The sequence below is a fragment of the Copadichromis virginalis genome, linkage group LG10 (genome assembly GCF_057382275.1).
Source record: "Copadichromis virginalis isolate Kocher_CV1m ecotype Utaka linkage group LG10, C_Virginalis_male_GT1.1, whole genome shotgun sequence".
In the NCBI taxonomy this organism is placed as follows: domain Eukaryota; kingdom Metazoa; phylum Chordata; class Actinopteri; order Cichliformes; family Cichlidae; genus Copadichromis; species Copadichromis virginalis.
This window is the reverse complement of record NC_140627.1, coordinates 29,066,561-29,078,745: the sequence shown is the minus strand read 5'-3', so window position 1 is coordinate 29,078,745 and position 12,185 is coordinate 29,066,561. Positions and strand designations below refer to the sequence as shown.

Below are 12,185 nucleotides of genomic sequence, written 5' to 3'. Positions count from 1 at the left end.
CAGTATGGCGGAGTTGATTAACTCAATCACTCATGAAATAGGAACTTTGTTTTGGTCATTTTAATGGTCACAAGGGAGGTTTATCTTGAGTGTGCCTACTGGCGAACGACTTGTGACATCACATTGTTAGCAGTGAGCGTGCGGTTTCATAGTAAGGTCCTCCCCTCACCCACAACATCAGGTTTTAAAGCATTAAAATGGTGAAGACAAATATGTTGAGCTTTTACCCCACTCATAAAGTAAAACCGCGCAAGGAAAGACATTTTTTAACTGTCAAGTATTAACTCTGCAAACAAGTGTGAGTCCTGTCTCTAGAATTACTGTCATTTTAAAATACAGCGTTTTTAAAAATCCTAAATTAAAGAAATAACAAAGGCCAAGGTGCAATTCCAGTGAAGCACTGTTTGCTACAGAGAAATGGATTGCCAGCTTTGCACATATGTCTCAAACTCATTGTCTTTGATAGCCACGCTCCTCAGGGACAACTAGTCGATACTTACGGGCCCCTTGCTTATTCCCTCTCTGATACAGTAAGCAACTGAGGTGTTTTTCTGGATAGTTCTTTTAAACTTGATAAACAAGTGTCCTCCGTAGTACAATCTAGCTTTTATCTACTACGTCAAATTTCTAAGGCTAAGCCTTACATATCATGTAAGGATATCCATGCCTTTGTTAATTTTAGATTAGATTACTGCAACTCCCTTAACCTGGGCCTCCAATCTGCCCTTCTTCATAGATTGCAACTTGTTCAAAATGCTGCGACACACCTCTTAACTGGAACTAAAGGGTATCGATCACTCCGGCTCTTGCTGACCTACATTGGCTCCCCATTCAATATCGTATTGATTTTAAAATGTTATTGCTTACTTTTTAAATCGTAAACAATATTGCACCTAGCTACTTAACTGAACTCCACAGCCTGTATACCCCTAGGAGAGCCCTAAGATCATCGGGCCAACTGCTCTTGGTGCAACCTAGGGTCTAGGGACCAGAGGTGACCGTGCCTTTGCTAGTGCTGCAGTCAACCTCTGGAAAAATCTTCCAACTGACAGTCACGCATCTGAATCTATTCAATCTTTTAAACTGCGATTGAAAACTAAATTATTTAATCTAGCATTCCCGGCTAGTTCGTGTTTTTATCAGGTAGTCTTCTTTGTACTTTGTAATCGCACCCATATGTAACTTATATTGTTGTATTACCGGAATAATCTTCCACCTGATATTCCAGCGTCTGAATTTATTCAATCCTTTAAATTACGATTAATAACTTACTTAACTTAGCATTGCCGATTAATTAGTGCTCTGTTTCATCTGACAGTGTACTTTGCACTTTGCTATCACATCCTTATGTAATTTTAATTTAATTTCATACTATTGTATTATTGAGAAGCACTTTGGTGTATCTATGGTCTTTAAATGTGCCATATAAATAAAGTTGTATTGTATTGTATAACTCAAACGACCCAAATGTCAGTTTCAGGTCTTCACAAATTTGAATCCAGCACCAGCACACATGTAAGTTTGGACTGTTAATAAAAAAATGGCACAGTTGCAGCTGTAGAGCAACATGTACCCAAAAAATACACCAAAAAGAAAGCTAACAATCCACTTAAGGGGCAGACTTTAAGTAGAGGTCTGTGTATCCAAAATACTTGTTCAACCTCTATTTAAAAAGCCCTGGAAACACTCTTGGCTATATTTGTCGGATCTTTAGGATACATTTCTGAGAGTGTTATACGTTACAATATAAAGCGCCTTGAGGTGATTGTTGTTGTCATTTGGTGCTGTATATTAAAAAAACAAATCATAACTACACAGAGAGTGTAATCTTTAATAACAATATTTGAGTTGATGTTAAAATAACAAATAACACACACACATTAAGAAATTGTCCTTCATTTACTAAAAAAAATAAAAACTTACACTTCACAAAAATACATGGCATGATAAGAAAAAATATTTAACTTTGGTTTTTGCTAATAACATCAATAATAATTTGCTTTTTAGGATTAAACACAGTAAAAATCACATGAAACTGTGAATCCCAGTGTAGCCAACAACAGCACAGCGCTAGATTTACCATTTTATATAATATTAATGTGGTAAAAACAACACAAACACTCATGTTATGCCAACACATTATTCATATCAGTCAAATTAACAGGTGGAGCACCATGGGCCTGGTATCAGTATGGAAAACATACTATGGAATATTTCCAGCTTTGTTTTTATAGTTTTTTTTAATATATATATAAAAACAAACAGAAGAAAAATAACTTATGTCATCATATGTTCTGCTCTATGTAGCATTATTAAGGTCTTATAGTGTTATAAAATCAGATACAGTCACACATACAAGAGGAAGTTTAAAGTGCAAACTATAAATAAAGGTTAAAGTGACGGCTTGGATTTCTTAAAAAACACAACAACAAAAAAACAACCTTCATCTAATCCTACTTCACGAATAAAGAGCCTCTTGTTTCATGACCTTTAGTAGTGTTCTCGTCTTTATTTTTAGCTTAAAGGAAAATTCCAACATGTCTGAGTGAAGACATCTGTCTGAGATTCGATGCTCCCTCGCCCCGTTTCATCTTTCACCGTCTCAGTCACTGATCCATCTGCAACAAACCTTCATTCTACCCTTAAATGAGTGTGAGTGACGCTTTGGGAAAATACACAACTTTGCTTTCTTGTTGTGATTTAAATGAGAAGGTCAACTTCAGTATGAAGTTAAGGCGTAGAATGAGCCGGAAACAAGCCAGCGTACGCACAAAAAAATGAGATTAAAAAAATATGTAAGGTGTTTATTTTATTCCTCTGGGATAATCCATCCATAGGGATGATGCTTTTTTTGTAGCATTGCCTTGGTTCGCTACACTAAAACCCAGTGGACTTCTCTTCAGGCAAAAATTATAACAGAAATTAGCTCTGGTCATCGGAAGTACGTTTTGTTAGTGAAGGTGAGTGCCACATTTTAATTTTAATTTTTAAGAGCAAACGTAGTCTCCAAAAGTAAAAGGTTAACATTAATTCATGAACAAACTTAAGTTTCGCTACACTGAGCTGCCGTGTTCGGTGGGATAATGAGTAATTTCGCCGACAGCTTGCTAGCAACACTTAGAAGTTGCTAGCAAGTGGGGATATTTGCTTAGATTAGAATGGCTAAATCTTTTCTTTAAGTTCCCTTTTTAGAAATCTAACCTTAAAAAAAAAAACATTACAAAAAAATGCTGGAAGCGCAAAAATGCAGCCCCATTTCTGTGTTTTATTCATTTCTTTGGCACTCTTTGGCTTGATTTCCCCAACATGGATCATTTTTTACATTTTGATATGAATGAAGATGTTTTTCCAAAAATAAAAATCCCAGTTTTAAAAAGCACAGGTTTAAAAGTGTGGGTGTAGCCTGTGTTTATTTGTACTGAAGCACATTTCCTTTGGCAAGCTTGTTTTTTGATAGCCAAATTTAGGTTTCCTGTTTGTCAGAGCTAACATCCACAAGGCAAATGCCACAAACCAATGAGTGACTAAAAAAAAGGCAAAGTTTCACACTGAAATCAAAGTGTATTTTCCAAAAGGCCAAACACTTATAATAACTTTTATTGCTGCATTTCAGGCACGCTTGTTGATGCCACGCTTTTGTGGAAGTGTTTTTAGTGTTAATTCTTCATTTTACATTCAGTAAGATAATGTGCGGTCATGGCTCTACAACTGGGTTAGCCATAAAGTTGTGTTTAGACAGAAAGCAAAACAAGTTTCCACTGTGTGTCCTGCAAGCACACACAGCTGCTTAACGTCCAATGCACCAAGTGTATCTGCTCTGTGCAGTCTTTACTTGTTATCAAGTCACTGAAAAGGCTTTTTTATGAGTTGCCATCACTCTTGAAATGCTCAGTTTTGTAGTTTTCATTTGACTTTGCATTGTCACACTGCCTTGTTTGGTGTCTCAGCACACCATAAGGTCCTTAAAATCTCTTTTTTTCTTCAATTGGGAAGATACTGAGGAATGCTTGCTTGTTGATAGATGTCTCAGTGATCAATGGTAGCTTTTCGTAGTGGTACAAACAACTCAAAGCCTCACATTGTTCCTTCAGGAGACTTTGGTTTGCCCCGCAGAAGTTACATTCACATTTTCAGCTGTGTCTGACTGAAACCTTCAGCTGTTTCTTAAATTCCTTCATGGCTTTCTGTGGCCAACCTTCATTCATTATGCCCTAAAACCTCTGTTATGTTTCCGCCTCCTTGAGTGGCAACATTTAACCAAGAGCACGAACACGATCATCACAAGTAACAATATCACTATAACTGTAATAACATAGTTCTGGACGGGTGGTCCATGGCACATTGTCTGGGTCACCTTCTTGATGCTGACCGGCTCAGAGTAGTCCTCGTGAACGCAGGTCACCGTTTCAATGTCAGGAATGACCACGGCGGACTGCTGCACCATGATGATGAATCTGAGGTTGCTGCAGCAGCTCAGAGGATTGGAGCCCATGTAAAGAGTCTTTAGAGAGTGCTTCAAAGCAAGGATGGTGCTGTACTCCAGTGTCACCAGGTGGTTGTTCTGCAAATTTAGGGACTCAATGGAGGACTCTTTGCTCCACGTCGGTAGAGTGGTCAACTGGTTGGTGGACAGATCGACGTATTTGAGGCTCCTCAGTAAGGACAAGTCTGCTTTTAGAATGGAAATGTTGTTTTTCCTCATGGAAAGGTGAACCAGGGAGTGCTCTAGACCAGAAAGAGAGTCTTTGTGCATGTCCAAGCCTGGATTCAGGGACAAATCTAAGACCTTCAATGGGGTGTTGGCAAACATGTTCGCGGGCAGACTCCTCAGGTTGTTTTCAGAGAGGTACAAAGCCTCCAATTTTGGAACAGATAAAAAGGACACACAACTTTGAGGATCCTTGTGGTTTTGGTCTGTTGGCTCAGAGTCACAGACTTGCAGGTTGTTCTGCTGGAGATGCAGGTATTTGATGTTGGCGAGTCTCTGAAATATTTGATAGTCCAGGGTTGTGAGGTCGTTTCCTTGTAAGAAGAGTTCTTCCAGCGACTGCACAGTGTTTTCTCCAAATGTCAGACTCTGCAGTGGATTATAGCTCAGATTGATGACCTTAACTCTCTGTAGAAGGCCTACATCAGTAATAGAAAATGAGGTAATGCAGTTATTACTCACATTTAGGACCTCCAGTGATCCCATCATGGAAAAATACTCTTCAGGCATTTTTTTGAGTTGATTGTAACTCATGTCCAGGTATCTGAGGCAATTAAACGTTATGTTTCCCATGAATTTAATGTTTTGGATTTGATTTTTCGAAAGGTCCAGATATTTAAGGCAGTTGTTTTTCGGGAGACGGGGAAAGAAGAGCATTTTGTTTTGACTCAGGTCAAAAGTGACAAGTTCATATGGAGTGTCTGATTGCGCGCTTTGGAATGACTCCAGGCTGTTTTGGCTGAGATTAAACACTTTTAATTTGTCGAGATTGAAGTCGTCGATGCACCTTATTGAATTCTTGGACAAATCAAGTTCGGTCAAATGAGATAAAATGTCAAAAGCTCCATCTTCAATTTTTAAGATGATATTATTGTGGAGGCTGATTTTCCTCAAGGACAAGGATCCACTGAAGGTATCTTTTGCTACTTCAGTGATGCTATTGCTGTTCAGAGAAAGGTTCACCAGCCTGGGAGAGTCAGCCAAGAAATAGTCTGACATCCCCGTGTACAGGCCGTTGTTTGACAGATCCAGTGACTCCACAGCTTTAAGAGGTCCGATGTTTGTTTTGGAGTGGGCAAAAACATTCAAATGATTCTTGGACAGATCCAGGATTTTCAGATCATTCATGTCTTCGAAGAGCCTGGGCTGGATGAAGTGGATCTTATTGGAGTGGAGATTCAGATGCCGGAGGTTGGTGTGGTATGCTAAAGTTTCCTGGGTGAGATTCTGCACCTGGTTTCGTGAAAGGTCCAGCATTTGGACGACATCGGGAAGGTTGAGTGGCGCACTTCTAAGGCTCAGATCGCTGCAAAACACATCCATCTGGACCTACGAACAAAGACAAACACACGAGTCTGATTATCTCGGCATACAGCCAGGTTGACTGATCATGACACAACACAGACCCCATGTGGATGTGGAGGGTCGATTTATGAGTCGGTGTATCAAGGCCCAAGGCATGTTCTTGGCAGCAAGACAACCCAGTGTTGTATTTTTATTTTAAGTGTTTAAACTATGATTATTTCTCTTTGAATTGATTAAAAAAAGCCAACCAAAAGAAAAAGAAATCAAAAAGTTCCTAAACCAAGAAGAAAACACACCTCACACCTTTACTTCTTCTTTCGTCCCTGTTAGACGTTTGAGGTATTAAGTGCAGTTTATAATTGAAACCATATGGCCACAAACCCCCATGTCCAAAAACAGCTCATAAAACTGTCTCCCTCTCTGCTTACTCTCTAAGGCAGAGTACATTTAGCTTCTTGGCGTATTTGTGGTATCGTGAAAGGGGCATTCCTTGTTGATTGCAAGCTGTCTGTAAACAAATAAGAACTGGATGGCAGAACATCTCGTATCTGCTCAGGAACAAATCAGTCACACTTGGAGAAAAGTTTTATCATTGAAAAAAGACGTATGTTTCCTACGTGACTTTGCGTCTCATTAGCAATACTGCTCGTGTGGCACGCAACTGCTTATGTCAGACTAAGTCAGACTTTAACTCCACATTATCTGAGTCACACGTGAGGCGGTTTACGGCACATTTAGTCAGAATAACTGTAAAAAAATGACTAATACTTGTGTAAATAATGGGAACAAAGTGGAGAAACTGCTAAAGTCGTGCTCAACTAGCTGAGGCTAGAACACCATAAAGTGCAACATCCCCAATTAGGTGATCTTTGTTTTACGGTCTGCTAGTGGTTTATTTAATGGCTCACAGTTCAGAGATGACAGTAAATGAGAGTGAGAGTGTTTAGTGCAACAATGTCACCAAACTGGACACAAAAGTCGCACAACCATTTCCCATCTCTCTATCCCCTCATTATCGGTCACCTCACCACTTTCAGTTCTCTTATAAATACTTGCTGTAACAAGGCCAAAATATGCTTTCAAGAAAGACTTTATTGCTGGAAGATACCTATCTGGTTTCACAAAGTCAGACTGAGAAAACTACACAATGTTTTTTAATCGCAAAAGCATCTATGGACATCCAAACACGGGGATTTTTCCCCCCCGCTCTTGTTTTTCCTTACGGTTGATTAACAGCTGATTTACGAACAAGACTGTATCTTACGCTTCCACACCACAGATCTCCACTGTTGTCCAGAAACTGTGACCACGTTCATAATTTCATTCCCAGTGTACAAAATACAGAGTTTGTTTATCAAAGCCGCTGGTGTGCCGCAGTTTTGTAGTGTGCTTTCTTGGCTGTACACAGCACTCGTCATTTTTCATGCCGAGGCTTTATTGTTGGTGATGGGTTTATTGTAACCCTAACCACAATGTTTTTCTAAACCAAGCAGTTTTCAGAGCCTAAACCCAACGAACCGACTGGAGGATGCAGTGTGGTTAAGCAGGTGACTCTCTGAGGGCCTTACTGCAGCAGACTTGGTTTAAATCTGCTCCAGACCATTTGCTATGCTTCACCCTCCCCCTCTCGCCATTTTCCAGCCTACTCTTCATGGTCCAGTCTAATACAGATCTGAAATGCCCCTCTTTAAAAAAGTAAACAGTCTGTATTGAGAAAAAAACCCTAGCAGGTTGTAAACTGTGGTTTCCTGGCTGGTAAACATGAGATTTATGCCATCGCTATCCCTCTAACCTACTTTGTTGATCTCTTAAACAGAGCGTTTTATATACTTCTCGGGACATTATTGCTGCAGTTACTGTGTAACAGTATCGATGGTTAAAAAACACCTTCATCATCGTGGAGACTCTAAACAGCATCATGTGACCGTCCAGAATGAGAACCTCCGTTTGTGATAGTCCTCCAGAATAAAAACTACATTTGTTCACAAACCTTTATTACAATGTTTTGATTTTGTAAGAGCTTATAATGAAGCGAATGATGAGTTCTTAAGACTGAACTCTGGATTTTAATCAAAAGCATCACCTTTTCTAAACCTAACCAAGTAGGTTTGGTACCAAAACCTTGAAAGTGGTCTCACACTCAAAAGCAGCTCTTCATTTTACAGTGGAAACACACCTATATGTAGTTTCAGCAATTCTTAGAGCAGAGGTGTCAAACATAAGGCCAGGGGGCCAGAATCAGCCTGGCAAAGACTCTAATCCAGCCACATTGGATGGCTTTTAAAAACATGGAGGGGGGCATAAATTGTGGACTTGGATCTTTATTGATAACTGCCATTCACATTAGACCAAATTAATTAGGTCATATATTTTAAAAAATGATAGAAAAGTTATAGTTTCTTCACATATCTTTTTTTTTCAATGGATTGTACACATATATATACTTTTTCTGTAGTTTTACATGTTTTTTATAGTTTATAAGTCATGCTGATGGATTTCAATTACTGCAGCAACATTTCTTTATCATGTGGTAAAAAATTAGGACATACTTTTGATTTGCGCTTCTTTTACTTATATCGAGAAATCTAAGGAATCAACTGTGTAATTAAACTTCTTTACACTGACAGAAGTGGGGGGCGTCGCTTGTCCAGCCCACTTAAGTTAAGCCCACATAAGTGTATGGCCCATGAGACATCCCCACTTTAGAGGGAACAAATGATTAATACCATGGAGGACTAGTTTATTCTAATTCCAAAAGTATACCAACCAGTGAAGCAAATAGGTATTACTCCACAGCCCAAAATAGTCTTTAACAAATGCAATATTTGCTGCTGTCTCAGTAACATTTTGTAAGAGCGACACTAACCAGCTACTTCAGGGAACTACAGAGCCTTTTTGTAATGTCTTAGACTCAAGTGTACAAAGTGTGATTTGTGGCATATCCTTATATGTCATCAGTAGTGTCTTTGTGCTGCTTTAGGATTTTTTTTTTACTTCATTCAGAAAGTGTGATGCTCTGAAAACCGTTCCGATTTCAGCAGAGAAGTTCGGTGATATCTGGGTATTTATAGAACCACTGATGACCACATCAAATGTAGGTGACGCACCTTTCGCTTTCACTATCTGGCTATTTTTAGCTAACACATCTGAGCCTGACACTAATGACTCTGACCAATTGCTACGTGATCCAACCTTTAACCCATAAAGGCTTTATTTATGTATTTCCGGCTCTTTCCTAAGAAAAGCGAGTACTGTAGCTTACTGGAAGTGATGCATTTTTCTTTTTCATTTCATTTCATTTGATTACAGCAATATTTCTGCAAGATCAATCACCAGAAATACCATGAAAATGAAATCACAGCACTGTACACAATGGCAAAGCTGGGTGACACATGTCCTCTATGCTTTAAAAAAAACCCCAACCCTCTATCAGCATGACTTCCACTGAAGACAAATAACATTTTAATGCCCAGTTATTAAAGCTGGCAACTCGTGAACAAACTCTCTTCAGGTCTAAACTTGCAAATAATTATAAAATAAACTGCCTGTAGTTGATGTGAATGAACAGAGAAAGCGCACATACCATGTAAAATGTAAGTGAACAAAAAACAGAGAAAAGATGCCGTTAAAAAAAAACAGAGAAAAGACCAGACGTGCGCGTCTCTGTTTACTTACAACTCGGCATGGAGGGGGTTGCTGGGGAGGGTACGCGGATGCCGCCACGCAGCTGACCAACAGCAGGAAGAACAGCTGGAGGACGTCCATGGTGCTGCAGGCACAGACAGTCCAGATCACACAAGTGAGCAACACATGAATGTGGGAAGGATGCTGTATATGTAACTAAAAAGGGAAGGAGTAACAGTGTGTGACCTATGAAGGCGTTTTGTTGCTTTTTTTTATGCAATGAAAACAGGGGCTTTTTGTTGCAATTAATCTGAATGCCGTTTTTTTTTTCTTTCTAGCATAAAGAATGACTAAGCCAAAAAAAAGGGTTTCCATTAACTCTTTGTACTGTTATTGTTTTTAAAAAATTAGCGACTGTTTGAGGCGAGTGAGTCACGCTTATAGCGCTTCACTGTTTCCTGATAGGTTACTTAGAAACAAAACAATACATTATGTCACCTTATAGGGCAGACACGCTGTGCCCCGGATGGGTTGATAAGCTGATATGCATATGGAAACTTACGGGGGAAACAAAAGGTTTGCAGTTTGAGGCTAAGAATGGTTTAAAGTCACGAGTGACAAACACGGAGGCAGTTTGCTCTAATTTAATTCATCACAGTGCTCTCATGTGATGCTTGGAGCACGCAATCATCCTTCATTTAGCGTTAGAGAAACCTTTAAAAAGTTGAATGAATCAGCCTTTTGCTCCGATTTTAAGGCGGATCGCAGAGCTGCAGGGCTTTGATGAAAGTCGAATAGACTTTAAGGTTTATCTCATAGAAAAAAGGAAATGTTTACAGTCTGGTTAAACACCACAGCCGTTAATCTGCAGCCAAAAAAGATCCACACTTTCGGACTTTTAAATGTTCCCATTCAACCTTTTTTTTATTCTTCCTCCCATTTTAATTCCCATTCTACTTCCAGCCCCACCACGGGGAAATTTCACTGCATTTGTTTAAACTATCCCACTAATACCATGAAAGAGATACAGAGCATTGTTTGGCAGGGGGACATCTTCAGATTTCAGATCCACCAAAGAAATGTTTCCCCTCAAAATTCCTCACATGGTTTCACTTATATAAACATCTGAGGCACTAAAGAGGCCATCAGACATTATGTAATGTAGGATGTATTAACTAAGGTGAGGAAAAAGTCCACCTTATTATAGAGCTTGTGACCCCTAGTTTCAGAAACACCAGAGCGCCTATAAAAGAGGAAGTTTTGTACATTTTGCAGATAGTAGTAGTAGTAACAGTGCTCCAGTGGTGGAGTTTACTGCATAAATGTGAACCAGGAGGCTTTTATTTTGGCAGAATCACAACTTTTTAAAAGATTCTATTACACAAAATAATATTTTAGCACGTAGAGTTCAAGTCCACGTGTTGGTACACGGCAACTTCATCTCAGTGAAGAGAGAAAATCAGCCTTTTCCAGCCTTTAAAGTCCTCATAACGCTGATTTAAAAGTATTTGAAAGAGCTGTTTAGAAGTGTTACCCATGCAAGCAATACAGCTGAGTTAGTAGCTGGTAAAACTTGTGCACTTTTTTTCTGTTTTAGAGTTTACACGCAGGACTTTTACTACAAAATGAGTATTTGTACTCCGTCCACCTCTACAACTGTAAGCAAGTACACAAATGTCACCGAGACCCCGAGAACCTTCCAAAAACCTCTGCAGCAACAGCCCAACAATATGAACTTTTACCTCGCTTTCAGCTGATGATTAATCTTCACAAGCCTCCTGACCATATCGATTTCACACCCTCACACACCCACACAGGTCGATCGCTCCTTTCAGCTCGACGCTCCTCTCCCCACGGCTGCCGGCTGCTGTCCGGCCATCCTCACATCCTGTGAGAATATCCTGCATGGCTTGGCCCCTTTCCTCCCTCCCACTGTTCTCGGGGAAATGCCATATATGGGGGGGTTGGGTTGGGAATTCTAGTTTTGAGCTGTAACTTCAAGGAGACTCAACCCTAACCTCTCTCCCCAACCTCACAAAAAAAAAAAAAAAATGCCATCTATTAATCCTAAAATTGGATGTCTCGAGGAATAGTTTGAACGTTCTCACAGGCACCAGACTCCATTTGGAATCTGAGGCATTTAAGCCTCAGCTCTGCCGAATACTTTTCCGTTCTTTGAAATCTCTGGAAAGCAGCCTTTTATGGATGTTTTCTTTATTTTTTTAAACAAGTTGAGCTGTTTTTGATGCTTCTACGTCAGCAGCTCTTATTGATACCGTTCGCAGAGACGTGTGGGTGCGCTGAGAAATCACACATCCTTTTTATGACTGTGGGAGTAAGTCAGACTTGTCATGTGGCTTTTCTCTGGTCTGCCCTACTGTAAACAAACATCGCTCTAATTATAATGAATAAGACCAGTTTATACATACAGACAATCAGTTTTAAATGACTGTACGAATGTCTGCGTGTCTAGACAGGCTGGAAAAAAGCATGAGTAAAACTCTCGCCTCCATAAAGGGCTCTCGAGCTCTGACTGCATCGGTGGAGA

At 39.7% G+C, this 12,185-nt stretch overlaps 1 protein-coding gene across 1 annotated transcript; it reads right to left on the bottom strand.

Annotated features, from left to right (window-relative positions):
* Positions 1-1,811: 1,811 nt before the first annotated feature.
* Positions 1,812-11,517, bottom strand: LOC146700748 (transforming growth factor beta activator LRRC32-like). The gene is made up of 3 exons (XM_085470977.1): positions 11,380-11,517; positions 9,689-9,782; positions 1,812-6,037 (listed from the first exon to the last, which is right to left on the bottom strand). The coding sequence occupies exons 1-3, from the start codon at positions 11,421-11,423 to the stop codon at positions 4,205-4,207; spliced, it is 1,971 nt and encodes a 656-aa protein (XP_085327103.1). The 5' UTR covers positions 11,424-11,517; the 3' UTR covers positions 1,812-4,204.
* Between the last annotated feature and the right edge of the window lie 668 nt (positions 11,518-12,185).